This window comes from Phaseolus vulgaris, chromosome 4 (genome assembly GCF_051622355.1).
Source record: "Phaseolus vulgaris cultivar YP4 chromosome 4, ASM5162235v1, whole genome shotgun sequence".
Taxonomy (NCBI): domain Eukaryota; kingdom Viridiplantae; phylum Streptophyta; class Magnoliopsida; order Fabales; family Fabaceae; genus Phaseolus; species Phaseolus vulgaris.
Window position 1 is genome coordinate 1,907,964 of NC_143501.1, and position 27,803 is coordinate 1,935,766.

General features: G+C 35.1%; 6 protein-coding genes across 11 annotated transcripts; 3 read left to right on the forward strand and 3 right to left on the reverse strand.

Moving 5' to 3' along the window:
- The first annotated feature begins 4,824 nt into the window (after positions 1 to 4,824).
- On the forward strand, positions 4,825 to 8,013 carry LOC137836644 (protein DETOXIFICATION 14). 3 transcript variants are annotated; one of them, XM_090300918.1, is made up of 8 exons: positions 4,925 to 5,250; positions 5,965 to 6,072; positions 6,158 to 6,509; positions 6,597 to 6,683; positions 6,761 to 6,817; positions 6,988 to 7,226; positions 7,399 to 7,604; positions 7,700 to 8,013. In XM_090300918.1, exons 3-8 carry the CDS (start codon positions 6,244 to 6,246, stop codon positions 7,760 to 7,762), a joined length of 918 nt encoding a protein of 305 aa, XP_090157044.1. In that variant the 5' UTR covers positions 4,925 to 5,250; positions 5,965 to 6,072; positions 6,158 to 6,243; the 3' UTR covers positions 7,763 to 8,013. The 3 variants fall into 3 exon arrangements, with proteins under 3 accessions (XP_068501417.1, XP_090157043.1, XP_090157044.1); XM_068645316.1 differs by having other exon boundaries at positions 4,825 to 5,250; positions 5,965 to 6,509; XM_090300917.1 differs by having other exon boundaries at positions 4,857 to 5,250; positions 5,965 to 6,509; positions 7,392 to 7,604; positions 7,700 to 7,837.
- Positions 8,014 to 8,994: 981 nt separating this feature from the next.
- LOC137836646 (uncharacterized) lies at positions 8,995 to 10,798 on the forward strand. Its single transcript, XM_068645319.2, has 2 exons — positions 8,995 to 9,979; positions 10,108 to 10,798. The coding sequence occupies exons 1-2, from the start codon at positions 9,600 to 9,602 to the stop codon at positions 10,589 to 10,591; spliced, it is 864 nt and encodes a 287-aa protein (XP_068501420.1). The 5' UTR covers positions 8,995 to 9,599; the 3' UTR covers positions 10,592 to 10,798.
- Positions 10,799 to 13,986: 3,188 nt separating this feature from the next.
- On the reverse strand, positions 13,987 to 14,898 carry LOC137836647 (large ribosomal subunit protein uL10c). Its single transcript, XM_068645320.2, has one exon. The coding sequence runs from the start codon at positions 14,848 to 14,850 to the stop codon at positions 14,149 to 14,151; it is 702 nt and encodes a 233-aa protein (XP_068501421.1). The 5' UTR covers positions 14,851 to 14,898; the 3' UTR covers positions 13,987 to 14,148.
- Positions 14,899 to 15,472: 574 nt separating this feature from the next.
- On the reverse strand, positions 15,473 to 18,172 carry LOC137836643 (protein PLASTID MOVEMENT IMPAIRED 2). Of its 2 annotated transcripts, none has more exons than XM_068645314.2 (3): positions 17,731 to 18,172; positions 17,456 to 17,588; positions 15,473 to 17,255 (listed from the first exon to the last, which is right to left on the reverse strand). In XM_068645314.2, exons 2-3 carry the CDS (start codon positions 17,555 to 17,557, stop codon positions 15,630 to 15,632), a joined length of 1,728 nt encoding a protein of 575 aa, XP_068501415.1. In that variant the 5' UTR covers positions 17,558 to 17,588; positions 17,731 to 18,172; the 3' UTR covers positions 15,473 to 15,629. The 2 variants fall into 2 exon arrangements, with proteins under 2 accessions (XP_068501415.1, XP_068501414.1); XM_068645313.2 differs by having other exon boundaries at positions 17,771 to 18,064.
- Positions 18,173 to 18,243: 71 nt separating this feature from the next.
- LOC137836641 (uncharacterized) lies at positions 18,244 to 25,732 on the forward strand. 3 transcript variants are annotated; one of them, XM_068645312.1, is made up of 20 exons: positions 18,257 to 18,605; positions 19,334 to 19,527; positions 19,831 to 19,938; positions 20,441 to 20,611; positions 20,837 to 20,903; positions 20,991 to 21,403; positions 21,576 to 21,650; positions 21,725 to 21,853; positions 21,925 to 21,999; positions 22,076 to 22,285; positions 22,491 to 22,643; positions 22,744 to 22,958; positions 23,202 to 23,319; positions 23,418 to 23,550; positions 23,617 to 23,812; positions 23,894 to 23,999; positions 24,088 to 24,228; positions 24,301 to 24,424; positions 24,560 to 24,679; positions 25,190 to 25,732. In XM_068645312.1, exons 1-20 carry the CDS (start codon positions 18,257 to 18,259, stop codon positions 25,624 to 25,626), a joined length of 3,534 nt encoding a protein of 1,177 aa, XP_068501413.1. In that variant the 3' UTR covers positions 25,627 to 25,732. The 3 variants fall into 3 exon arrangements, 2 of the variants coding, with proteins under 2 accessions (XP_068501412.1, XP_068501413.1); XM_068645311.1 differs by having other exon boundaries at positions 18,244 to 18,605; positions 20,837 to 21,403; XR_016520301.1 differs by having other exon boundaries at positions 20,837 to 21,403; positions 22,076 to 22,357.
- Positions 25,733 to 26,704: 972 nt separating this feature from the next.
- On the reverse strand, positions 26,705 to 27,139 carry LOC137836640 (transcription factor RADIALIS). The gene has a single exon (XM_068645310.2). It carries the CDS (start codon positions 27,066 to 27,068, stop codon positions 26,829 to 26,831), a length of 240 nt encoding a protein of 79 aa, XP_068501411.1. The 5' UTR covers positions 27,069 to 27,139; the 3' UTR covers positions 26,705 to 26,828.
- Between the last annotated feature and the right edge of the window lie 664 nt (positions 27,140 to 27,803).

Here is a 27,803-nt window from a genome sequence, read left to right on the forward strand (position 1 = left end):
TAAACTTGATTTTTCCACAATAATTAAGACAAGTATTTCATCGATTACGAAACATCCAAGGAACATTTGTCCTAGTAGTAAACGCAACACAAATCAAGGCAGAGTCACATTCCAGCCAGACATTAGTAAGATCCAACTTTTGAGCTTCCTTCAAAGCATATATAACTCCATAAAATTCAGCAACCAAAGCAGTCTGAACATCAAGAAACACAAAGAAAGCTCCAATAAACTCCCCCATACACCCACGAAAAATACTTCCACAAGCGCCAAGACCTGGATAACCCCTAGCAGCCCCATCAGTGTTAATTTTAACCCAGCCTGGTAAAGAAAACTCTCATCTAACAAGAAGAGGACGTAGAACTTTACCAGTACGAGTGTTAATACCAAAAAAATTGAGCACATTGAAATCAAACATATCATTCTTCATTGAAGTTTTAGACGAATTACCCACTAGACAAGTTAAATCTTTAATAACCAAAATAGCCATAGAAACTTCAATCTTATCCTGAAAACGAGTATAATTCCTCATACGTCATATCATCCAAATAGAAAAAGTTATCACAGCTAGCTTAACCAATTTAACCAACGGATTACCATCACTCTTAATAAAAGAAAGAATATCATCCTTATTAGAGAAATCATAAGTAAGAAAAATGTGTTGAACCCAACTCCAAATATGCAAAGCATTAGCCCATTCAAAAAAAAATATTTATAAGAATTAAAATCAAAACTCATTTATTTACCAAATGAAAACATATTTAAAATGTTTTAAAACATAATTTTTTATGTGAAAAATATTTCTCATACAAAGCTTTTTATGTTTATATAGTTAATAATATAAAACCTTGCTAAATTTATACTTTAATTTAAGTATTCATTAGAATTTTATTTGATGTGGTTTGTGACTTCTAAGAATATGCCTATAAGTAACATAGTTACTAGAACAATCGACCACTTAATAATTTGTTATAAAAGTTTATTGAACTCTTTATATAATTATTTAATTATGTTTTAAATAAATGTTATTTAGTTCTATTTTGATAAATTATGTTTTACTCTGAAATTGAAAAAACTAGGTATATCACTTAAAGTCTCTCTAATTATAAAACTTTCAAGTTTTAGTTTGTTTAAGTTAAGGAAGTCATTAAAAATAAAAATTAATAATAACTAAAATTTTAAATTTTGATTTATGTAATGAAAATTTAGTGCGATGGGTGGATAAATATATAACACGTTTTTCTTTAGAAAAAGGTAAGTGTATGAATAGTGGACCATTTTTTTTTTAGGTAGACACATTTATAGTGGTGCAATTATCAAGTTGCATGACAATAAGTAACTTTTCTCATGTGATGATTCATTTTTATATAAATAGAAATTGATGATAAAAGTCAAATTTAAATAATTTACAAATGTTGAAACAACTTGAATTCATGAATGTTCTTAACAAATAAAGTTTATAACTCAAATGCATTCAAATATAAATATAGAAGATGGAAAAAGATAAAGTTATCAAATATAGAAGAAGAGGTGGTAATCAATAATTTAAATACTTTTCCTTACATTATTATTTTGAGTTTCACTAAAAAAAATTATTAAATAAAAACTAATTTTAAAAATAAGAAATAATTAATTACTATATTAACTAAATTAAATATTATTTAAAAAAAATATTAATATCTAAATTAATTTTTATTATTAATAAATATTTTTTAAATTAATATTTAATTAATTATCAAGATTTTAGTTATTAACTTTAGAATATAAATAATTAGTAATTAAAATTTTGATAGCTAATTAGATATTAATTTAAAAATTATTTATTAATAATAAAAATTACTTGATAATTTTTTTTTTTAAATGATATCTAATTATGTTATAATAAATTTATTATAAAATAATGCAGAAAAAAATCAGTCAAAGTTATGGTAAAATATTAATATAATTCGATTTGAATTGATTTTTTTATGTAATTAAAATAAAACCTATATGAAGGACGGTTAATTTTTATGTTTAGTTAATGATGCTTTTTAATATAATTCTCAGTTTATTTAACCAATAACTTTTAAGTTTTGTATAGAATGAATAACTTAGATACTGTTTAAATAAATAAAAAGTACTTAAATTAAAATATTCAATTTCTGTCTTACAAAAAAATCAAAAAGTTAAATTTTTATTAATAAATCCAAGTAAAAATCAATATCTTTGTTAATAAAATATTTTATCATTGTTCTATTGTTCTTGTATAGGTTAGAAATATTACATCTTTGTTGTTGTATATAATTTTTGGTAATATCTCAATCATCATCACCCTCTTATACTGTTATCTAGATGTTTATAATTATTTTTATCATTCAAATTTAGATTATGTGATCATAAAAGTTTCTTACGTCACATCATATACATATAAAAGTTAGAATATCTTATCCTTTTGGATTAATACACTTGTTTTTCCTCAAAAAAAAATCTATATTCACTTTTATTTAAGTGGTATGAAAATGTATTGTAACTTTAAATAATTATCCAAATAGACATGTCCTAAAAGTTTTCTTTTAACTTTTTTAACAAAGTTAACCAAAGCTGTTATATTAAATCGACTTCAATTTGTAAAGTTGTAGTTTTAGTGATTGGTTTAATTTTTGTAGTTTTTTTTAATGTATACGTATAAAATGTATGGGTGATAGGTTTTTTTGTTTCCGTTTTATTTTGTTCTTCTGAATGATATTTTGAATAAAAATGTAGGAAATGATATTCAGAGTCAATCTTTATTATATGAAAAAGTTTATAACATCTTTATTCACTACAAGAAAAAACATAAAATAGAAACCAATCAAAATTGGTTTCTATTATTGTTAAATAGTTTTAGAGACCAAATTTAGAAACTAAATAATTGGTAGTTAAAACCTTGGTTGCTAATTAAATACCAATTTAGAAACTATTTAACAATAATAAAAACTAATTTAGAAACCAATTTTTATTTTAGTTTTTAAAATAGTTTCTAATTTAGTTACTATTGCAACTAATTATTTTGGTCTCTAAAAATTGGTTTCTAATTGATGATTTTCTTGTAGTGATTGTTGCATTACAAAAGGAGGTGAAAACTTGTTTTTCAAAGTGACGGAGTCAATGCCAACGAGGGTGATTGTGTGGAAGGTGTTGGGAGTAATGATTGGATGATGTTGGAAGTAATATTTTGCTGAGTGAAAATTATTCAATTATTTTTTATTAACTAAATATTATTTAAAATACCATTTTTTTAAAAATAGAAGTACATTTTTATTATACACTAACAACCATTTTAAAAATGGGTTTTTGAAATTTATCTATATTTTTTTGAAAAATAATGATATATTGACAATTTTATTTTTTTATATAATTATATTACAACCCTCAATACTATTATTTTAATATTTTTTATATATAATTTAATTATAAATTTACTTCTTATTATATATATTTATATATATATATATATCAAACTTTCATCATTCACAAAATATGATTTCTCTTTTCTGAATTAGAAAACAACAAGAGACAAGTTTAGATTCTGATTTAAAATAATTTAGTTAGAAATGGTGGCAAAATGATGTAAAATGTTATTCGAGACCCAACAAATGGATATTAATATGAGAAATATGGTGTGATGGTGTTAACATTCACATGGAAGATTTAGGTGTGTATAGAAAGTTGAACATGTCAACTTAGAGAACAAGAACAAAAGTTTTAAAGTAACAAAGTAACAATAAAGTAGTGTATCATTGAAGTGACCATTAGAAAGTAGAAATGCACGCGGTGGAACGATTAGGGTATTACTTTGTCGCCACTTCCATGTCCCATCTAACCTAAAAACTCCAAACACACCTCTACCACAAAAATAATTCACATAAAAAAAATACCCTTCTTGTTATTCTGATTTAATCATCAATTTTATATCAAAAGTTTTTTGCTTTAGTCCATATTTATTCTTCATCAAGAATCCAAATCAATCTTAAGAATCTAGTTATACTCAATGAGCTCTTTCATTAGTGTTAATTGGTGCAGCTGTGTGACACTTATACAACACTCATAAATCTTTATTGTCAATTTATATAATTCATAAATATATAATATATAGATTTGTGTATCTGTATATTTTCGTGTTGGTATCTTATTAGTCTCCGTGTCTATTTTTAGAGTTTATGTGATATGAATGATCGTGTGTACAAGCATCTAGGTCCTCTCGTAAGAGATTTCAAAGAACGATTAGGTTTTGGATAAAGGGAACTTTTAGGTGATTTCCGATTAGAACAAGAACAACAACAATGATAAAGAATATGATGAAGAATTGAAAAAAAGAAACAAGGTGCATATCTTATTCATATCCTAGATAATAGTTTAATAGAATACTAAATATTATAAATATAGAAATATATGATAGAAATTAGTAACTAAATCTCAACTAAAGAGATATATGATAGAAATGACTAACTAAAACCCAACTAAAAGATATATTATAGAAACTATTAATTAAATCCCAATTAATTAAATCTAACTAATTAAATTCCAATATCTATCAATTAAATCTTGAACACCCAACAATAATATTAATCAAATTCCAAAACTTTTAGTATATAAGATTATCTCACATAGGTTATACTCCTTTTATCTTCATCTTTTCTGTGCATAATTAATTCCTCATACACAATATTATGGAAAGTTCCTCGAGGGATCTCAACTCTTGCTCCACTGTTTAGTTACGTAAAGGGTTGTTTTTGTTTTATTATTATTTTGGTTCATGTGTGTAGCATGAATTCTTTATTTGCAGTTGGCAGTGCCGAAGCATGTTTTGACCACAAATAAAAGAACCACTCGTAGTTTGGTAAAAGAGGAGGAAGAAAGAAGCAGCACTTTTGCTCCTATATATATATATACATATATATATACATATACATATATCTTTGCAACACATCTTTCGCATGAACATTCTACATTCTTCCAAATATGGCAAACTCTAGAGAGATGAGCAAGGAGGTGGCAGCACCACTGCTAACAAAGAGTGGTGAAGAGGAAGTGGCATCACCCGACGAGACTACATTCTGCCAAGAGCTAAAGACGATAAGCTCCATGGCGGCTCCAATGGTGGCTGTCACTGTTTCGCAGTACCTTCTGCAGGTTGTGTCACTCATGATGGTGGGACATCTCGGGGTACTAGTCTCCTTCTCTGGGGTTGCTATTGCCATCTCTTTTGCTGAAGTTACCGGATTCAGTGTCCTTGTAAATACAACTCTCCCTTCTATTCTCTCTTTCTGCTTCAGTGCACCTTTCTTCTTCCTATTTCTCTCATTTTCTTAACTTGGCATCTTTAGCTTTGTGTGGTTTCAAGTATGGCATCTTCTATACATAATCTACTTGTTGTTTTTTTTTCTCACTGGAAAGCTGTTTTCTGGTTCTTGGAAGAGGGCCCTCGATCCAGTTTATCAGTACCTAGTATTAGCATATCAACCGGATCACATGTAAAAAGTACAAATGGAATGCCATTTTGGTTGATTAGTTCTTCTTAATTGATTTACTTGGTCTTAGTGACTAATTAATTCATCTAACTAGATTTTGGGGTGGCATATATCCTATTGGTTCTTTGTGTTTTACTAGTGCTTAGGTGTTTGTTGGAGATCCTATAGATTGAAAAAATTCATTCTTTATTCTTTATATGTGGGTGTAAACCATTCATAAATATGAGTTAGATGAGTTAGGCTCTTTGTTTTACTAGTGCTTATGTGTTGTGTTCATTCGGTTGGGTTGATAATAACCTTGCTTTTGAAACTGGATCTGTGCAAAGGGTTGAAAGTTGAGAGATTGAATCCTTAACATCATTATATTTGTGTTTGTGTGTGTGTGTGTGAGAGAGAGAGAGAGGGTATTGTTATGGACGCTACAAAACAAAGTCCTTTACTAAGTGAATCTGAGTGAGTGTGTTGTGTTGCATTGCAGTTGGGAATGTCTGGTGCATTGGAAACTTTGTGTGGGCAAATGTATGGCGCGGAGGAGTATAGAAAGTTTGGAAACTACACTTGGTGTGCCACGGTGACTCTGATATTGGTTTGTCTCCCCATATCTCTGGTGTGGATATTCACTGATAAAATACTCTTGCTGTTTAGTCAAGACCCTCAAATTTCTCGTGCAGCTTGTGAGTACTGCATATACCTCATACCAGCACTATTTGGCCACGCTGTTCTTCAGGCTCTCACTCGCTACTTCCAGACTCAGAGTATGATCTTTCCCATGGTTTTCAGCTCAATTACCTCACTGTGTTTGCATATTCCTATTTGTTGGGGTCTGGTTTTTACATTGGGCCTTGGACACGTTGGAGCTGCATTAGCCATTGGAGTTTCTTATTGGTTGAACGCTGTTTGGCTTGCAATTTACATGCTCTACTCCCCAGCTTGTCAAAAAACCAGGATTGTGTTTTCTAGTTCTGCTTTAATTAGCATTCCAGAGTTCTTGAAATTAGCTATCCCTTCAGGACTCATGTTTTGGTAAATATGGCATTACATAACTTTGCACAGTGCTCTTTCTTGCTCTAACTTTCTTCTGCTAATTACATTTTTCACATTTCTATGCAGTTTTGAATGGTGGTCCTTTGAGGTGCTAACTTTGCTTGCTGGGCTTTTACCAAATCCCCAGCTTGAAACCGCAGTGCTCTCAGTCTGGTGGGTGCAATCATTTCTCTTCCATTACTTAAATAACTTGATGTCATCATCTTCTAACTTTCATCACACCCTTGCAGCCTTAACACTACTTCCTTGCACTACTTCGTTCCTTATGCTGTTGGAGCTTCAGCAAGGTTTGTTCCTTTCCTGGTGTTGCCTCACTCTCTACTACCGTTTACATTTTAGTACTAAAAACTAGTAAATTTTGACAAACTAAAAAGAGTGTGTTAAAGGAATATTACGTTAGTAAGTGTAGTATTGTTGTGGTAATGCAGAATCACCCCACATGGTGTTTGTTTTGCAGCACTCGGGTTTCAAATGAACTGGGGGCAGGGAATCCAAAGACAGCTAAAGGGGTTGTTCGTGTGGTTCTGATTCTTGGGGTTGCAGAGGCTGTTATTGTGAGCACCGTCTTCATGAGTTGCAGACATATATTAGGATACGCCTATAGCAATGATATGGAAGTTGTGGATTATGTTGCAAGCATGGCTCCCCTCCTTTGTGTGTCTGTGAGTGTCGACAGTCTAATTGGAGCACTTTCTGGTGAGTTCAAAATCTCCTTCTTCTGTGACTTGCAAGAAGTGATATGTTCACAACTTGCACTAGTTTATAAATCACATTTTTCTTTATAAAATTTCAGTTTTTGCATGAAATGATGAAAATACTAATTTAGCAGGTTTTCAAAGTATCATTAATGATGTGTGAAAGTGTGTAGGGATAGCAAGGGGTGGAGGATTTCAGCAAATAGGAGCTTATGTGAATCTGGGAGCCTACTATCTAGTGGGAATTCCTATGGGTTTGTGTTTTGGTTTTTATCTACAACTAAAAGCCAAGGGACTTTGGATGGGAACTCTATCAGGGTCTGTTCTACAAGTAATTATTCTTGCTTTGGTAACAGCACTAACAGATTGGAAGAAAGAGGTTAGTAGATAGCAGTTTTCTCAGATGCAGAAATCTATACTTTTTTCCATTCTCTTTGCATGATTAATTGTACTATGTTGTTGGTGTTAATGCAGGCAAGTAAAGCGAGGGAGAGGGTAGTGGAGAACTCAATGAAAAATCACAGTGCATTTGTTTGAGATATTCAAGGCAAATGATGAATAAAAGAGTGGAAGAGGTGACATGACACTGCACTTGTTCTTTTGTGAAAAGGAGATAGGAAAATAGAGAGAGCCAACTGTGTCAGCTTTGTTTTGCTTTTACTATTTTGTTGCTGTTTTGTGTCTGTTCAGATGATTTAATCATGTTAACATATGTTTAGGGAGGTTGTGTGAATATGTGATGAGAATTTTGTATAATGCATGAGATGAACGTGTGGTAATTTTTGTTCCTTTGTTGCCTTATGATAAAAAGCTGAAAACATTCCCCACATAAAGTCATTACTTTTGTACCATTTTCTCAAAATATTATTTTTAAAAGGAAATGAAATATTGATAATTTCAATTTTTTTTATAAATTCTAATACTATTATATTATTTAATTACAAATTTATGTTTTATTATATATATTTATTTATAAACTCAAATTATATACGAGTTGTACAATCAGAACATGGCAGAACTAAAATCTTCATGACTTTGTTGAATGAGAAACTTTGAAGACAAGGAGTGTCTGTGTGGACAAAGATATCACAACGAAGCAAGTTCATAACACGTCATTTTCCCACTCATGCAAGTTTTTATGCTAGCTGGTGTTTTTTCATAGTACAATAATTTCATGTTCTTACAACACCACTATAGGTGACAGAGCAAAATGGTCTCACACTATAAAATATTACGAATTAAAGTCATATATACACACATAATTATACTTAAAATATAAATTAAAATTAAAGTTGTATATAGATTAAAACGGCTGAATACTTGAATTATTTTTATTTAACATTAAAATCATATAATCTTTGTAAAGCTTCACTTGCCATGTATATGCATAGTTTAATAAGTTAAAATAAACAATAATTGATTTTAAATTTATGTGAAATAATATATAAAGAGTTTAATTAATAATTTATCTTGGGAGTGTGGTATGAATGAGTTTTTTAATATAATAAGTGTCCTCCGACAGACATAAGTCGTGGAGCTCGTGGGTTCCAATGTTTTGAGAATATTATTTTAGCTTATCAACGTAAATGATAGATATTTTATTAAACAGTAAAAGACAGAAAATAAGCATAACCACCAAATAAAAACAGAATATAAAGTGCAATGAAATTGCACCCAAATTCATTTTATTTTCGTACAATAATTCTAATAATACAAACACTGATCTTTCAATCAGAACAGAGAAACCCATCAGAATATAAGTCAAACGCAGATACAGCCACGTGGACCTTAATACATAATCCTCGTCAAAAGTAAGGCCCGCGTGGAGGTGGAGGCCCATGAGGCCCGGGATGCCCATGGGGAGGACCAGGAGGTCCATGAGGCCCGGGAGGTCCATGTAGGCCAGGAGGCCCATAGGGCCCGCCAGGAGGTGCGTGAGGCCCGGGAGGATGGTGATGCACGGGTGGTGGTGGAGGATGAAATGGATCCGGTGGAGCATGATGATGCGGTGGTGGTGGAGGAGCAAAAGGACCGGGTGGCGGCGGTGGGCGGTGGATCGGAGGTGGCGGTGGCCCTGGCGGTCCTCGCAGCGGACCTGGTGGCCCCGGGGGTCCAGGATGAGGATGGGCGTGGTGGTGGTGGTGGTGAGTCATGGTTTCCGATGGAAAAAGGAGAGTGATTTGGTGAGGTTGTGAAGAATGTGAGAGAAAAGTTTTGAGTAAGAAATAAATAGGAAAAATAGCGTAGCATCTAGAAACTTTGACGCTATCCAAATTCACCACGTAACCTTCATTTTCTCATTACTATTCAAACTTTCTGCTTTAATTCTTAATTATTTATCTATTCTTCTCTGTTAAGGAACCGACCCAACCCAATGGACTCACCACAAACCACCGCCAAGCTCCGCCTCATGTGCAGCCACGGCGGCCACATACTCCCCCGTCCCGGCACCCACTCCCTCTTCTACGCCGGCGGCGACACCCGCATCCTCTCCATCCACCGCCACACCCTCGCCACCCTCTCCTCCTTCCGCTCCCACCTCTCCACACTCCTCTCTCTCAAATACCCCTTCACTCTCAAGTACCACCTCCCCCACCTCCCCCTCCACTCCCTCATCTCCCTCTCCTCCGACCAAGACCTCCACACCCTCGTCGACCACCACCGCCGCTCCTCTTCCCGCATCAGACTCTTCGTCTTCCCCACTTTCACCCCTCTTCTTCCCACACCCCCCTCCTCCTCCCATTCTCTTCCAAGGTATTCATTCCTTCCTATACAAAATCTCCACATCTTCTGCAACCAATCAATTATCCCTTAGCATCTTCACCAAGTTCCGTTTTTTTTTTTGGTTTCTTTCTCATGGATACTGTTGTGTTTTGTTTCAGTGATACCAGTGTTTCCAGCACCATGTTGCACCGGCAGAATATATGTTACCAGGACCCTGTGCTTTCTGCTTCGGAGGCAAAACTCGAGAGGCCAAATTTTCAGTTTGTGCAATCTGCTACGCACTTTTCACCTCTTCCTGCTCCCCTGAACTCATCACCGTCTTCCCACCATGTTTACCACCCACCTCCTCCTTCAAACCATCTGCTTTATCAAACCAATCTATACCTTGTGCCTGTTACTTTGCCTGTCACCGCCTCTACCCAAGCATCCATGAATCTAGATGTTTCATCTGCAAATTCACACCCCGAAACTGCAGCATTTGTTCACGTCCCTTGCAACCAAAACCAGGAACCACAAACCCATCAATCTCAATCTCAGAATATATCTATGGAATCTCCCGAGAGTGGAAATGGACTTGACAACAACCTTACACGTGATCAGATATACAAATCTCAGCCCCCACCTCCGGCATTGCCTTCTTAACACCAAACCATGACAAAAGCCACCGCAAAGTTGTTGTCTGAAGCTGCAGCAGACAGAAACATCACAGCCACAGTGATTTTGGTACAAGTTCCATCATCACTTTTTCAATTTTAGTTGTATATGACTTTTCTTTTAGCATGTCACTTTTAATATAGTTGTACATTGAATATAATTACACTAATTATAATATCTTAAACTTAATTATAATATCTTAAACTTTGCAAGTTATTAAGGAATAAATAGAAAAATAAATATATATAATATTTTATAAACTTTAATAACTCACCTGTCCCATAACACTGGTTCCTGGAAAGAAACTAGGTTCTTATAGAAAAGAAGATAGTTTGAAATGTCTGATGCATAATAATACCTAATAAATTAATACTTAACATATGAAAGTTTTTATAAAAAAAAAATATATTTTATAAACTTCAAATTATTTAGATTTTATTCATTTATGTATTAAAGGATTTATTTAAAGATATAATTTGTTCTTTATTTATATACTCATTCGGCATGATTGATACCTAATTATTAAAGAATAACTCGTGTATTATTTAGAAAACAATGTTTATATATAATTTCTAAAGTTGTTATGGTTTCCACAATTGAAATTTCACTTTAGAATAGATTTGATTCACACCAGCTGACTCCAACAAGGAGAAATAAATTATTTATTAGTATGAATTTAAAAATGTTATTTTACTGTGAATTTTATTAACTTTTTGTTTTAATTTTCTCTTTGAAACGCAAAGAAGTTAACCGGTACTTATAGGGCTTCACGAAAATACCAATAGAAGTGTTTGGATAAATAAAAAAATAGCATGTTTTAAAATGTTTGTTCTTATTTTTAAAAAAAAAATCTATTTATTATATGTTTTACGAAAAGAAAATTTATACTTTTGAAAAGGGGAAAAGATTAATTATCATGAACAAAAGTAATTGAATATTTCCGATGAATAAAGTAGTTGATTGCAAATCAAACCATAGTTAATAAAGTATGAAACTCAAGAGGGAATGATGATTTCATAAACAACATAAATAACTACTCAAAATATTTGAATATTATTGTTGAACAAGAAAATTAACATAAATTCTTTGATCGTAACCATTAAGATTAATCTAATTGAGATTATTTAGATCTTAACTGTTATTTCTATTCTCATATTAGAATATTATTTCTATTCTCATATTAGAAGCTTTGTTTGAAGAAAGTTTTTACTACTAAGTTATTTCTTTAAATCAAAATAGAACGCAAAATAGAAGGAGAAACAAAATTGTGAACAAATGAAAAGATAAAATAAATAAAATTGTGATACAATTATCAAATAAAAATTGTTAGTTTTTTGAAATCTGATTTTTGCAAAAAAAAAATGTTTTCAATACTTGTTGAGAATATTTATTTTCTATAATTGGAGTTCTTAATAATCTCTTCTTTGCTTAACTCTTTGCTTAATTCAAGATATAGAACATAAACATATCAAGAGTAAAGTTGGAATTAGTGAGATATTTAATACATCGATGTGAACACTTGCTTTGTTGATAAAACTTGCTAAATTTGATTGATGTTTATTTGATTAAGTTTGACACTAATAAAAATCTTAAAAAATCTTAAAAAATCTCATTGTTAGAATAAACTTGAGAGGCAACCTACATCTTTTATTGTTTTTCAATTATCTACTTTATTATTTTCCACAACAATTTCAACTCCCTTTTATTTTCATTGTTATTTGTAACTCTTTTGATTGCAAATAAATTTTGAATACTATCTTAACTAAATTTGCTATCGGATTCGTTGGAACGGTTTAGATCATCTCACTTAATCTATATTAGTACAGTCTAGCCCTGCGTTGTTAAACAAAATCATTTTAATTTGATTGTTAAACAACAACTATTAATTCCCGAGACAGAGCAAAATTCCATTGGCTGAGGGATGGACAGTAAAAAAATTGTCTATGCTATTGCAGCCAAGAAGTACAACAAACTGCACAAGCTGGAAGACTAAGTGGAGTCATCTCTTATACCCAAAAATAGGTACGTGCCAAATTGCAAGAATTATTTTGGTAACTTGTATAGTTCTAGTAGGGGTGATTGTGAGGAGGTGCTGCAAAATGTTAGTAATAGAATCAATACAGCAGATCATGTTAGTTTAACCAGGCCTTTTCAGGTGGAGGAGAAGGCCCCTGGCTCAGATGGGCTAAAGCTAACTTTCTACAAAATTTTCTGTCGTATTTGTGGGCAGGATTATTTTTCAGGCAGGTCGGAACTAGTTCGAAGGAGGTGCCCTGCCTAGTTGGTTGAATGAACTAACATTGTATTCATACCCAAGAAACAGAACCCCTCCTCTACGAAAGACTTGCTAACTATCTCTCTTTGCAACGTTATTCAAGATTGTCTCCAAAATTCTGGCTAATAGGATTAAACCTTAAAAGTGCATAGCTCCGGAGCAAGCTGCTTTTGTGGAATTTAGATTCATCACAGACATATGAAGTACAAGAGAAAAGGAAAGGTTGGAGAAGTAGCTCTAAAGCTTAACATGCATAAAACCTATGACCGTATGGAATGGGGATATATTAAAACTACTATGCAGAAGTTGGGGTTTTGTGAAAAGAGGATACATTGGATGGGCATGTGCATGCAATCTGTAAGGTTTTCGACACAGATTAATGCAGAAGGGGTCGGTCCAATGATTCCTGAGAAATGCCTTGGACAAGAGGATCCTCTCCCCTTACCTTTTTGTCCTAGGTTGCGACTGGTTTTCTGCGCTTATTAAGAAAGTTGAAGCTTGTGGGGATCTATACGGTATTCAAGTTTGTAACGGGGCACCCAGTATAACCCACTTATTGTTTGCAGATCATAGATTCATGTTTTTCAGAGCAAATGACATTGAAAAGGATATCCTAGCTTTGTATGAAAAGACAGTCCATCAACATGACAAAATCTCAGATTTTTACAATGCTAATCAATGCTATCTTTGGGAGTCTCCGAAAGTTTAGGTACAAGAAAGTGCTTTGAATTGTCATCCATGGTTGGGCGGAAAAAGGTAGCAAGAGTGTGGTAGAAAATAAACAACTGGAGAGGTAAACATCTATTGAAAGCAGGTGCAGAAACCCTTGCGAAATCTGTTGCCCAAGCGATGATGTGGAATTGATGCTTACTAATCCACACACTATGATGTGGAATCGATGCTTACTAATCCACACACTGATGTGGAATCTTACCCAACATTTGAAGGTAAGAAGCGAGTTTCTGCATTTGAACTGGTTTTCCAAGCAGGTATGAAGCAGAAATAAGCTACAATTGGTACAAACTAATTTGATGGAATGAATCTAACAAAAAAATCCCAGCACTCCAATGAACAGGGGTAAGAAAAAAAAAAACAGAAAACAGTGAAATTGCACGATTGGAAGAGAAGAAAAAGCTTCAATTCCCTAAGCAGCATTCTGAATTTCCTTTTTCCTTCAGCAAACACATAATCTACAGAGGCATAAACAATTGAAAACAACAGAGGAAAAGAAGTAAAGGAGATGAACAAAAGGCATACACATGGCGAATATCTACTGCGGAAGAGCTTGTTGCTCTTCAAGGTTCTTAATATGAGCCTTGAGAAGCAGTAGAAGATCTCTGGCAGGAGCCTGAAGGGTGGCGACGAGGGCGGAAGAAGGGCTCTTGAGAGCGCCCAAGAGAGTGGCATAAATCTCGGCGCGCGTGGGCAAAGTCTCGAGCTTCTTGAATTCGTCGGGGCCGTAAAACTTGCCTTCGAAAACGGCGCCGGTGAAGTCGTTGTCCTCGAGCTTCTTCTCCCTCTGGAAGTCCCGGTAGGGTTTGATGGCGGAAGGGATCTCCTCGGTGTGGACGAAGAGCCAGACATTCATGCCCTTCATGCAGGGTTTGAGCGTCTCCCAGGGGGTTCCCTCCAGGGCCTTGTACACCAGCGTGTTCTTCGCCACAATCAGCTTCGTGCTCTCGGGGAACGTCTTCCGAAGCTCCTGGAACTGCTTCACGGTGAAACCCTTGTAGTTTATGCCCGCCAGAAGGTAGCAGTTTTCCAGCTGTTCCCGCACCGTCTCCACAGTTGCCTCTTTCTTCGTGCGGGGAATTGCCGCCCGAATGCAGGGGTGGCGCGACGGCGGGCGCTGGGCCAGGCCGCGGGCGGGGACGCTGAATGGGTTGGTGGGCCGTGTCAGGAGTCGGTAGCGGGCTTGGGCCTTGGTGGAGGGAATGGCGAAGGTCATTGCAGCAGTGGGCGCGGATTCCATGGTGGCAATTCGAGAAACACAGCGAAATGTTTCTCACTCTCTTTGCCTTATCTTATCGCTTTCTTTCTCCACCTTTTCAGTTTCCATTTCGGGCCACCCGACCCGACGCTCTCCTCCAATCATCACTTGACACCTGGCAATGTTTTTTTTTTTTTCTGTCTCTTCCTTCTCCTTTCATCCAAAATATTTGGGATTTCACATGGTTATTTAAATATTAATTAATATATTATTTATGATTTTAATTAGATTCATTGATACACAGGGTCGTTTATTTACAGTTACAGCAGTTTGTGGAATATACTGTTACATCACTTTGTGAACATACATCAACACTAAATTATAACCAAAGGGTTGTCAATATATAATAACATTTATGAAATATATGAGATAACTTGGTGAAAGATTATCAACATGATCCAAGTATATTGTTTGAGAGAACATTCCTCAACGACTAATATGTATCTTTATGACTAATTAATCAAGATTTTGTAACTTTTATGACTAATAATCGAGATTCTTTGACATCTATTTGACATCTATAACTAATTGATCGAGGTTCCTTAACTTATACTAGAAAAAAGTAACATCATATCTCGATTTACTACTATACAATAGATTAGAATACTAAATTATAAGAGGATTGTAAATATATTAACACTAAATTATAGTATGTGGAGATTGTGAACATATTAACAGTTATGAAATACATTAGATCAAGTGCTACAAGATTATGAACACTAAAATGTAATGTGGCGAAGGTGAACGCATCATTAAGTGTTCTACTCCTTTTCTTTCTTCCCTCTAAAAATCTTGGTCCAATTTTGTATGACTTTCTTTTTCTTCTTAACAATGAAAGGACTGAGAGGACGAGGCCCTGGTGAAGCTCCTCCCTTCTGAAACCTATATACCCTCGAAGGTGTGGTGCTACCTTCAAACTTGTTGTTGCTCTTTCTTGATGGATACTTTTCTCTCTTCTTTGACCAATTCTCAATTTCTTCACTGTTAACTCTCTTTGGAACCATCTTTTCTTTCCCATACACTTCAAGTTTTCTCTCAGCAATCCTTCTTTTCATCACCATCTCCTTCTCATTCGCCTTCGCAGCTTCAACCCACGCCTTCGCAGCTTCAACTTTCTTGTCTGCAACTTCTTTTGCCTCCGCTGCATGCTTGCACAAATACTCGTATTCAAACTTCGATATCACAATCAAGGACCTACCCTTTGTTAAACTTCTCTCCCTCATCGCATTCTCGCTCATAATCTTCAGCTTCTCCAAGGCTAAAACTTCTGATGACTTCACTCTTCCCAGCTCCTGCATTGCACCTTCCAACTTTTCCTCACTCTCCTTTATCTCCCACAAGGCCCTTTTGATCTCTTCTTCTGTGCCTGTAACCTCTTCTTTTATAAGCTCTTTTTCCTTCTTTGCTGCTTCTGTTTCCGACCTCAGTTCATCAAGAGTCTGTGACAAGTTATTGACTACTGATTTGGCCTTTTCCTCAGCTGCTGTCACGGCTTCTAGCTTGGATTTCGCTCTCAACACCTTGTAACTTAAGTTTCTAACTTTTGTACCCATTTTTGATTCCCTGTTCTTCGAATGAAAAGCTTCTGCATTCACTTGCTTCAACTCGTTTCTTGTAACATCCATGGATGCCATGAAACTAAAACCTTGGTCTCTAATCAAAGCCAACTCTTTCTTTGCAGCCTCTATTTCTTTTTTTATAGTCTCCAACACGCCAATATCTCCTTTCGTATGCTCCATGCTTTCACCTCTTTCAACCCTTTTATTCACCAACTTCAATTCATTCTGCAAGATATCAATTTCAGACATTGTCGTGGCCAATTTCTTCTCAAGTTCTTTCGACTCCTCTATTTCCTTGATACCCTCTTTCAGCTTGTTCCTTGCATTTTCAAGAGCTTCGATGTCTCTCAATTCTTTCAGAGCGTCCATCCGGGCCAATTCCACCACCACCTGTTCTTCATTGGCTGCTTCAATCTCCATCATCAGTTTTTCTGCAACTCTTGAGCATGCCACCACGTTGGATCTCGATGCTTCAATTTCCTTCTCCGCTCGCAGTTTCTCTTCCCAAACCGAGGCCACCTCGAGCTTGAGCTGAAACAGTTCCCGTTTAGCATGTTCCAATTCTCTCATCACTCGTGAATGCTCGTTATCACTGTTATTCTTGCTTGGCTTTCTATACTTTTTCAGTGATGCCATTTCTCTCATCTGGGCTTTTGCCCTGTAGCTAGATTCCCCGATCATAGAGAAAAGATCTTTCACCGTTCTTTTAGCATTAGAAAGCTCGGTTTCTGCTTTGTCTTTCGCAGATTCCGCAGCCTGTTTGCTCTCTTTGTACATGGCAATATCCCTTCTTGCTCTGTGCAGTTCTTTTGCTTTTGAAGAGCTCTTCTGATAAAAACAATGCTGTTATCAAATGCTCTAAAAGGATACGCAGAGTATATATGTATGATAAGGTTATAGTTGCTAATGATGTGTGTTCGTTTGGTAAGGTTTTTCCACAAAAAAGCTTCTCACTTGTTGAGATAAAAAAATTTAGTAGAATGAATGCCATAAAAACTGCAGGCAGATGAAAATTAATGAGGACAAACCGTTGAGAATTCTTCTCTCAGCAAAGGACCATTAACGTCTGCAATCCCATTACCATACATGTTAACAGCAGCTTTAACCAAACCAGGCTTTGACTGAGCCATGCATATTCACATATATATATGCTATTCCTGTCTGGAACCACAACAAAAAATTCATTAGCTTCTGCTATGGTGTACTGTACCCTTTTAATTCACTTCTGGTTTGTTCCATAAAAATAGCGTGGCTTTGAATTAGAACTAGCAAAAGGGTAGAACAAAGTAGACGTAGAGCTTACAAGAAAACAGCAGAAAAGGGTTGAAATTGAAATGCCTTACCAGAAAGAAAGAGTGTGTTGTTTGAGAATTGTTTTAGCTGAGAAATGAAACATGTCACGAGAGAAAGAAGGTTTGTGGCTGAGAATTGTAAATAAGGTGAAAGGGTTGGTCCACATGTGGCTGCTATTGGACAGAACCACTGTTATTCCTTTGAGATTTTTCCCACACCTTCATGAAAATATAGTGTTAAGTTGTTCTCAAGTTTATTTTATTCCATTGGACCAATCACTCAAAATATCATTTTCATTCTTTGTCTGCATCTTTTGATGGAAACGATGTGAGCCACGTTCTTTTTTCTTTTTTTTTTTGATGATAAAAAGAGGAATTTGAAAGAGATGATTGGACGGTGAGGAGTTGCATGAGATGAAAATAGAAAAAAGATGTGCATGGGTGGTGAGAGAGAGGGAGGAGAAGCGAAAAGGGTGGGAATGAAGGTAAAAGAAGTACAAGTGTGGGAAGGGAGGAGAAGGGCGTGAGAGTGTGAGAATGGAGGTGGAGCGTTCGTCGCTGTGCAACTGCGTCGTGAACTTTCTTCTGGAAGAGAACTACCTCCTCACCGCCTTCGAGCTCCTCCACGAGCTCCTCGACGATGGCCGCCACGACCAGGCCATTCGGCTCCAGCAGTACTTCTCCGACCCCACCCGCTTCCCTCCCAACCACATCTCCCGCCTCAACTCCCTCCCCACCGCCGATCCCCAGACGCTCCTCCACCTCAAAAACCAATCCGACCACAAGCTTGCCATCACCGATTACGAACTCCGTTTGGCCAATGAAGACATCGTCAAACTCCAATCTCAATTGCACTCCCACACCCAACGCCTCAATCAACTATACGGTAGATAAGGACATTCATACTACAGGAACACCGACGCAACGAATACATATAATCGCAATAATTTATTTATATAATAAATTTGATGTTTTAAAAAATTAATGTATTTCAACTGTGTTAGAATTGTTAAAAATCCAACAAATATTTTTTGAATTGAACAATTCACCCATACGTGTCGGTGTCCGATACGGACACACAATTTAAGATGAGTGTTTGAGTTTCATAGCTCATGAACACGTCATTTAAGAGGAGTGTTCGAACTTCATAGCTCGTAGGACGGTGAAATGTCCAATTCAAGAAATATTGGTTGGATTTTTGACAATGATAGCATGGGTCTAACACAATCTTTAAAAAAAAATACATTAATTTTCTAAAAACTCAAATTTATTGTATGAATTTTTTTCATGATTATAAACATAAGAAACAAAAAATCATTTTGAATCAGCCATAAAAAATATTTTTCTATTAAAAAAACCTGAAACATACTTAATACACATAAATCGTATATAATTTATAATTATATAATATATAAATTTGTCTTTCTAAATTTGTCTTTCTATATCTTATTTTTGACATTATATGTATGTATCATGTTAATGTTTGTCCTATATAGTTTACGAGTGTTCCAATGCGTGTCTATACACCATTTCAGAGACGTGTCCATAGTATATGCATTTTTCCTATTTCTACTGTCTCTGAGTCTCTCTTCCCTTTGTCTCTTCCCACCGCAGCTCCGCAGTCGAACGGAGATTTTTACGAGGGAGAGATTGAGGAAGCAAAGGGAAAGCAGAACAATCACAGCAACAGTTCGTTGACTGCTTTGGGACCTCTGACGGACACTGAGCGTCGAGATCTTAACTGTGGTGTGAAGGAATATTTGCTTCTAGCTGGCTACCGTCTCACTGCCATGACATTCTATCAAGAGGTTCACTCTATTCATTCTTCACTTTCTATTCATTTTATCACTTCAACCAATTGCATTCACATCAAAACAAAATCAAATTATCCTCTCAACTTTCTCTAAACATTCTCTTACATCATCACTGTACTGTATCTCAAATTATCCCACGTGAAGAAGTTATGGAGAAATTCTTATATTGAAGTCTGTTTTAGTAGGAGAAACTCTTGCACGAAAGAAACAAATGTTTGCAATATTATTTAATTAGCGTGTAAAAATGTTTAATTTAGAATGCATGAATACTAAATTAAACTCTGACGGTTCCTGCAGGTTACTGACCAGAACTTGGACAATGGAAACAACACACGTGCTATAGTACCGCACGCCTTGCGTCATTATTATTATCACTATCTTTCATCAACTTCAGAGGTTGCCGAGGTGATTATTTAACTCACGAGCTAACTATGAAAAGTTGAGACACTTTTATTAAATGGTGTATTTGTATTGGACATTTGTACGGATACACGTATAAATACTACATTCGCATTATACTCGTAAGATATGAATTGGTAAAGTGTTAAATTCAAAAAACTTGTTGAATTTTTAACAAGTGTATGTGCTATACAGTGTTGTAGGCAAGTTGCTCATCAAATACTGTCTAAAGAAGTGCTGATAAATGGCTCAGTTGGTTGTTTATTATTTGACTTGTTGTCTTAGATTCACTTGGCTTCTTAATCTTACCATTGCTTTCAGTTTAGAAGTTTCATTTCTTTTTAATAAATGAAACTTCTTTGTATTCTGCAAGAATTTATGACTTCAGCTGATTTTTAATGGACCTTAGAAAATGATGGTAAATGTGAAAATCGAATGAGTCCTATGACATTGATTACAAAATGTATATCATTATTGTTTATGTTAAATCTCACGTGTAAATATCCAGGAAAAAGTTGGCCAAGGTCAAGAAAGTGACACACTGGTGAAAGCAAATGAGAGGCTGAATCAAGAAAATGAGAGCTTGTTGAAGGACAAAAATTTGGCATATGGTCAAATAGGAGCATTAACAAAATCCTTGGAGGCACTACAGAAAGATCTGAAAGACAAAGAGAACATGGTAGTTTCTGCTTACTTGTATGAGATACTGTCCAACATATAAGTGATGATATATTAACAACCATGGACTAGATTACAACTTAAAAGAGAAACAATTTTATACTGAAATAGAACAATTTTGAAGTTGTATTGGTTAAATCACAGTTGTAAACTAGTGCATTTCAATTTGCAGTTGTTAAAGTAACATTTCCCTATTTATATCATGAAAACTAATGTTAACTTTTAGGTGCAAGTTTTAAAGCAGTCCTTGGAGAATCAAAGAAAAGATCTCCATGCTAGCAGAATTGAGATCAGTAAGCTGAAAATGAATATTGAACGATCTGGTTCTGGAAATCATGTGGTTGTTGGTGATGTTGACAAATTTCAACTTGAGTCTTCAGATAATCACAACGAAGAAAATAAGAAATTGCGAATGGAAGTTGAATGGTTGAAGGAAAAGAACAGAGGAGTTCCTGAACCTGGAAAATCTGCTGCCTCTGAAAATGAAACTTTACAGATAGAAGACAAAGAGATACAGTTTCATGAGGACCAAGGTGCAATGTATTACCCTGTTGATGGAGATTTGGATGTCATAGGCAATGAAGATGCTCAATCAACAACTTCTCGAACTGTGAGCAAATATACTGATAAACACGAAGATGAACCGAATGCATTATTCAATCCTGCAAATGCAAATAACGTTTTTGAAAATATTGAAAATGTCTCTGAACAAAGTGTTAGCAAGCAAGAAGGGGATAGCGGGCTAAGTGCAAAAACAAATAGTGCAAATGATGAAGCAATATCTGAGAAGATGGCAAGTCCATTACACCTTTTTTCTTTAGAATGTTTAAAAATCATTACCTTTTCGGTTCTAGTTCTCTAGCTTCAATTTATTCTTCTTAATCACGATTATTTTGGCTGAACTATTATCAGAAAGTGTTTTTTCTTTGTTTAGTTTCTTACATATGTTTATTATGGTTTGACAGGGATTAGGAACCATTCAGATACTTGCAGAAGCTTTGCCTAAAATTGTTCCTTATGTATTGATCAATCATCGTGAGGTGGCTACTCACTTTCTTTTATTTACACTTATGCAATTTACAACATATGTTGCATTAGTGTTGTTTGGTTGCAGGAACTTCTTCCCTTAATGATGTGTGCAATTGAGCACCACCCAGATAGCAGGACCCGGGATTCTCTCACCCATACATTATTCAACTTGATCAAGCGCCCTGATGAACTGCAAAGACGAATAATAATGGATGTAAGTTATATTTGGTTGCTTATGTTAGTTTAAAGATTTTTTGGTTCAATGCAACTTTTTCGTAATTTCAGGCATGTGTCAGACTTGCAAAGAATGTTGGAGAGATGAGAACAGAAACAGAATTGCTTCCTCAATGTTGGGAACAAGTATGTGTTTTCACTTTTATTTGTCATTTTGAGCTATAAACCAGGTTTTCAGGGTTGTTTCTGTTATGGATTTTAGATCAATCACATGTACGAGGAACGTAGACTGCTTGTTGCTCAATCATGTGGCGACCTTGCAGAATTTGTGCGGCCTGAGATTCGGGATTCTCTTATTTTATCCATTGTGCAGCAACTCATAGAAGATGCTGCCATTATTGTTCGAGAGGCTGCAGCTCATAATTTGGCTATGCTGCTTCCACTTTTTCAAAACATTGATAAATATTCCAAGGTCAGCCTCACTATATATGCTTCGAGGCAATCATGGAGAAGATTTCTGACTTTATAAAGAATTGACTGCAATGTAAGCTCTGCAACAGGTTGACGGACCGTATAGGAAAGGGAGCATTTTACCCTTACCATTCAAAATGTGACAACTTAAATAAAAACAACAGAGACAAAGATTTGGTCTAATTCTTTGTTTTATTTGTTGTTAGGTGGAGGAGTTGATGTTCCAATTGATTTGTGATCCATCAGGAGTGGTGGTGGAAACTACTCTCAAGGAATTGGTTCTTGCAGTTATAAAGTGGGGAAACAAATTAGACCATGTTTTGAGAGTTTCATTCTCACATATTTTGAATTGTGCTCAGGTCTTTGTTTTCCCATTTGCCTTCAGTTGTTCCTCCTGACTGAGAACTTAATCCTTGTTGGCAATTATTTCTGAGTTGAATTTCCTCCCCTACATTACAGCATTGTCCACCTCTTTCTGTAATTAAAGGGAGTATAGAGTCTCATCTGCGTGAGTTGGGTGAAAGAGAGCGTTGGAATATAGATGTTCTATTGAGAATGATAGAGGAATCGCTTCCTTTTGTGCATCAGAAAGCAATTGAGACGTGTCCTTTCTTGTCCACAGTAGAATCTACGCAAGTTGTATTTTCTACCACACTGCTTGAGCTGTATTCAAGGTAAGCTTGGCACGAAACGTTCACTTTGAAATAATAACATCAGCACTAGAGTTATATGTTTCTCTCATTGTATTGAATAAGCATTGTAGCCATGCATATGTAGAAACACAAATGCTTGAATGCAGTACCAAAACGGTGTTTTTTTTTATAAAAACTTTCATGTTAGGTATCACTGTGCAACTTAACATCTCAGCTAGACTGACAAAACGGTGTTTAACCTTGAGTGGTTTCCACTTTTGCTAGGGGCCATGTTGAATGGGAGGCCTTTGAATGGATGCATCTTGAGTGCTTTCCCAAATTGATACAGCTGGCGTGCTTGTTACCATGCAAAGAGGATAATCTTAGGAGCCGAATTTCAAAGGTGACTTGTTCATAATTTCTGGTCTTTTTTTTACTTTTTTTGTATGTTCTGTAGCATAAGCAACTGAGTAATTTCTGATCCAAATTGTTTGATTGCAGTTTCTGTTATCTGTTTCTCAAAGGTTTGGGGATTCCTATGTGACATGCATCATGCTACCTGTATTTTTGACAGCAGTGGGAGATGATGCTGATTTGACATTTTTTCCTACTCCCATTCAGTCAAAAATTAAAGGTAATGATTCTTCAATTTTTCCCTGAAATTTTGCGTAACTGGTTAGTTTTAACCATTCACTTCTAGGTTTGAGACCAAGGTCTACTGTTGCGGAGAAGCTCTCAACATTTTGTGTCCTACCACTTCTGTTGGCTGGTATTTTGAGTGGAAAGCGTAATCAATTAGAAGATTACTTAAAAAAGTTGCTTGTAGAAGACAATATGAAGGAGAATCAGCCAACAAAGCACACTTCTGAGATCATTAATGCTGTCCGCTTCATTTGGTTTGTATATCACACCTCTTCTGTATTTATCATTTCAAAATTGATAGTAGTATTTGAGTCATTAGCTTTCTTATAATGCAGCATATATGAAGAAAATCAGGGTATGGTATTTAATATACTGTGGGAAATGGTTGTTAGCTCTAGCGTGAACATGAAAATCAGTGCTGCCAAGCTTCTAAAAGCTATGGTAAGCTTAATGTTCTTCTATTTTAGTTTCTTGTAGTTAGATCTCATAAACGCCAAAATTGACACGACACTGAGTTCTTCAATGATAGGTGCCATATATTGATGCAAAACTTGCTTCAACTCATGCTTTGCCTGCCCTTGTTACACTTGGATCTGACCAAAACCTCGATGTTAAGTGTGCCAGCATTGATGCATTTGGTGGTGTGGCTCAACGCTTTAAAAATGACATGGTATATGTTGCTAGCTGAAAAGTTGGTGCTGCTACACATTTCAAATTCCTGACCAGGGATGATATCTTGCAGATAGTTGACAAGATACGTGTTCAAATGGGTGCTTTTCTTGAAGATGGATCCCACGAAGCTACTGTTTGTGCCGTTCGTGCGTTGGTGGTTGCAGTACCAAATACTACAGAAACACTTAGAGATTATATCCTTAACTTTTTTTTTGTGTGGAAAGGAAATGTTCAGAAATGTGCCTAGTTTGCTGACAAAATCTCTCAATTTTAGTCATTTGCATTTTCTGTTCTTAAATTGTGTCGTTTGTTTCTTAACCTTGATGTACATCTTTTATCCAAGATTTCTCAACTTACAGGCATTCCCCCTACTGCTTCAAGTGATTTGACACGTCGCAGGGAAAGAGCCAATGTATTTTGTGAGGCAATTCGTGCTCTGGATGCTACAGGTTTGCTCAACTAAAGAACTCTTGTCTTTCCACACCCTTGTCAAGATATTTTTCTGGTAATCCATGCAAGGGGTAAAAATTCTATTATTATCACTTGGGTGTAGCCTCAACAAGGTTTCTTTGAAATCTTTGGCAATCAAATTTCACTAATTCTCTTGGATACTTCTGTTGGAACTTAGAGTATGTTCAGAAAAAGATTAATTTTAGAAACTTCAGCCATATGTATGTGAAAATTTTTGAACTTTTCTTTAACTTTTTATGATTCTGAAAATTTTGTGACTTGTAATTATTTTCCTACATCTTCTGGTTAGCAAAATGAGTTTGTGATCAATAGAAGAGCCTCCATGTTCTGAAGAATACAGTATTAACTTTACTTCTAATCTTTTAAAAGGCTGATGCTGCAAATTATGAGCATAACATTTTTCTCAGATATAATAATACTTGGGATCCCATCCTATCACATTTCGTTCTTATTCAGAAAGTATTACTAATTCTGTGTTCATGTTGCAGATCTTTCTGCAAGCAGTGTTCGTGACTTTCTCCTTCCTGCTACACACAACCTTTTAAAAGATTTGGATGCACTGGATCCAGCTCATAAAGAAGCCCTTGAAATTATCATGAAGGAAAGATCAGGGGCAAGTTTTGGAGGGTCAAGTTTAGGAGGGGCAAGTTTTGGAGGAGCAAGTTTTGGAGGTGCAAGCAAGTCGATGGGTTCTCATCTTAGCCTTGCATCATCAGTGAGCAACTTCTTTGGTGGTGATAGTGGCTTGCTTGGAAAGAGAATCAGCACAGAAGAGAGAGTTGTGTCCCCCAAGGCTGCTGCTGCTGCTGCCCCAACATCACAACCACAAGTAGAGGACACCAGATTAAGGCGCATCATGCTCGGACATTTCAGTGAAATACTTAGGACCAAGGGAAAACCTCAAGAGGATTCTCACAACCAATAAGAAAATGCATTTTTGTCTTGTAATTACATCATCCAATTTTGTGTTGCCAGAACATTTTTCATGATCAGAGTTGGAAATGTCAATAAAATCTGGGTTTTTGCTTTTACTTTTTACAGTTTTGTTATTTTTTTAGTTGGATATACTGTAAATTACTATCGGATATTATCTAAAAAGTATCACTAGATAAGTAAATTCTATCAAGTTAATGTAACACTGAACCAAATGAATGGTTAGATTTCAGAACAAATTTGGTTTGAAAAATGTAAAATCCAATGAGTATATTAACCTTCTAATCTTTTAACTCAAAGATGAACACAATTACACAGACATACATATAAGGCTTTAATAATAAATTTTGAGTACAAAAATTGGTTTGACTGATTTTTTCGCTCGAAATGAATGTTAGAAACTTCATCACACCTTTTGGACATATTCCTATAGTTGTCATGCAAACATCTTTAGTTAAATGTTTTATATTGACCTATAAGTTGAATATTCTAAGTCAGGTTTATCAATTGGGTATCCATAGAATGGACCATTAAGAATATATGCTGACAAGTATTTATATGGTAAGCCTCTTCAAATACATCTGTGTTTTAACTTTCTATAACTCTCAACTGGGTATATCTTGAAAAAGAAAAATAGTGATCATGTGAAAATAAAACTAGTATTTTCTGACACAATCCACTGCAAACGCCCATTAGAAACATTATGCTTGTAATTTTATTGGTGTCCGTGTGTTCATATATCTGTTTTGTCTACTGAATTGCATATCAGAAGTAGGATATATACGTGAAACAAAAGCACAGTCCCACATATATATATATATATATATATATATATATATATATATATGTATATATATATATAAAAAAAACACCATGTTATATATCAGTACGTGGCTATTAATTTTAAGCAACAACAGTTATATTGATTGATACAACCATATTCATAAAACATTACAATACCCCATTAAGGTAATGAAAAGCATAGACATATACTTTTGTAATATACATTCTTTTTTGCCTTAGATAACTACACTGGAAGTATTAACCAATGCTGCATAAAAAACAGTGGGAGATAGATTATATTATATCACAAGGGTAGGGTGTATATATATATATATATATATATATATATATATATATATATATAGTATTGTTGCAGTGATTGATTATGGTGATGGTGCATGTGATGTTATGTTATGCCCCGTCTTTGAGATTCCTATAGGTTGGAAAGGGCACTTGGCCTGACTCAATACGCCTGATGTCCTCCACAAGGAGATCATAGTGCCTCTTAACTTCCTCTGGAGTTTTGCCACCAACAGCCATTGCAATGTTGCACCAACGGTTGGGGGTGTCCTTGTCATGAACTGCTAGAGCTCTTTCAAACGCTTTGTTCTCCTCAGCTGTCCATCTGCTAGAGAAACAAGAAGAAGACATTGAATAATTAATTCAGACTAAAAGCAGAACAAGTAATGCAGATGATGAGAAATCTTTGAATTGAATATGGTGCCACTTCCTTCTCCTTTTATAACCACAACTGATCATGAATCATGTACAATAGAGGAGGGACCAACAATGTGACTATCCATGAGCATATTTGGGAATCAGTATCTTCAACATTCACTCCAATGAATTCAATATCATCACAAAACATACGTTACCAAATTAAATCTTGTGCAAAACTATTTCACAAGTTCTGACAGATTGATGATTTAGTGTACACATTAATCTTGCCAAACACTTCATTAGTTTATTTGGCATGCACATGATCCAAAATAATGCTTTCTTTTGTTCTTTACTGTCAGCATTCATTCATCTACTTGCAGTGAGTGGATCCGAGAAGCTCATACCCACTGAATCCAATGCAAGTAGGGTGTTAAGCATCATATACTGGAATCTGGATACAGTTAATTATTTAAGATTGCATGCAATCTTTGTTAAGTATCACCATTATAGTATTGATATTTGTTCATGTATAGTTTAGTTAGCTAGTTAGACACATAACATTAATATATTTGTTCATGGATCTTTCATAATATCAAACAATTCAATGAGATATTTTCATGAAAATGCTACTCTGACTCTTGGAACTCAGATATTTGAGACCTCATCAATTTGGGTCACTTGCATGTCTTCTCACTTTTCACATAATCTTAACCCTCAAAAAAGTAA

Coding starts and splice junctions, on each gene's coding strand:
- LOC137836647 (XM_068645320.2), bottom strand. CDS start 14,850: ATGGAATCCGCGCCCACTGCTGCAATGACCTTCGCCATTCCCTCCACC.
- LOC137836644 (XM_068645316.1), top strand. CDS start 4,978: ATGGCAAACTCTAGAGAGATGAGCAAGGAGGTGGCAGCACCACTGCTA. Junction 6,510..6,596: donor CCTTCAGGACTCATGTTTTG/GTAAATATGGCA, acceptor ATTTCTATGCAG/TTTTGAATGGTGGTCCTTTG. Junction 7,227..7,398: donor TCTAATTGGAGCACTTTCTG/GTGAGTTCAAAA, acceptor GAAAGTGTGTAG/GGATAGCAAGGGGTGGAGGA.
- LOC137836640 (XM_068645310.2), bottom strand. CDS start 27,068: ATGTCTTCTTCTTGTTTCTCTAGCAGATGGACAGCTGAGGAGAACAAA.
- LOC137836646 (XM_068645319.2), top strand. CDS start 9,600: ATGGACTCACCACAAACCACCGCCAAGCTCCGCCTCATGTGCAGCCAC. Junction 9,980..10,107: donor TCCTCCCATTCTCTTCCAAG/GTATTCATTCCT, acceptor GTTTTGTTTCAG/TGATACCAGTGTTTCCAGCA.
- LOC137836643 (XM_068645314.2), bottom strand. CDS start 17,557: ATGGCTCAGTCAAAGCCTGGTTTGGTTAAAGCTGCTGTTAACATGTAT. Junction 17,256..17,455: donor TGAGAGAAGAATTCTCAACG/GTTTGTCCTCAT, acceptor TGTTTTTATCAG/AAGAGCTCTTCAAAAGCAAA.
- LOC137836641 (XM_068645311.1), top strand. CDS start 18,257: ATGGAGGTGGAGCGTTCGTCGCTGTGCAACTGCGTCGTGAACTTTCTT. Junction 23,320..23,417: donor TTAGGAGCCGAATTTCAAAG/GTGACTTGTTCA, acceptor GTTTGATTGCAG/TTTCTGTTATCTGTTTCTCA. Junction 24,425..24,559: donor TACAGAAACACTTAGAGATT/ATATCCTTAACT, acceptor ACCTTGATGTAC/ATCTTTTATCCAAGATTTCT.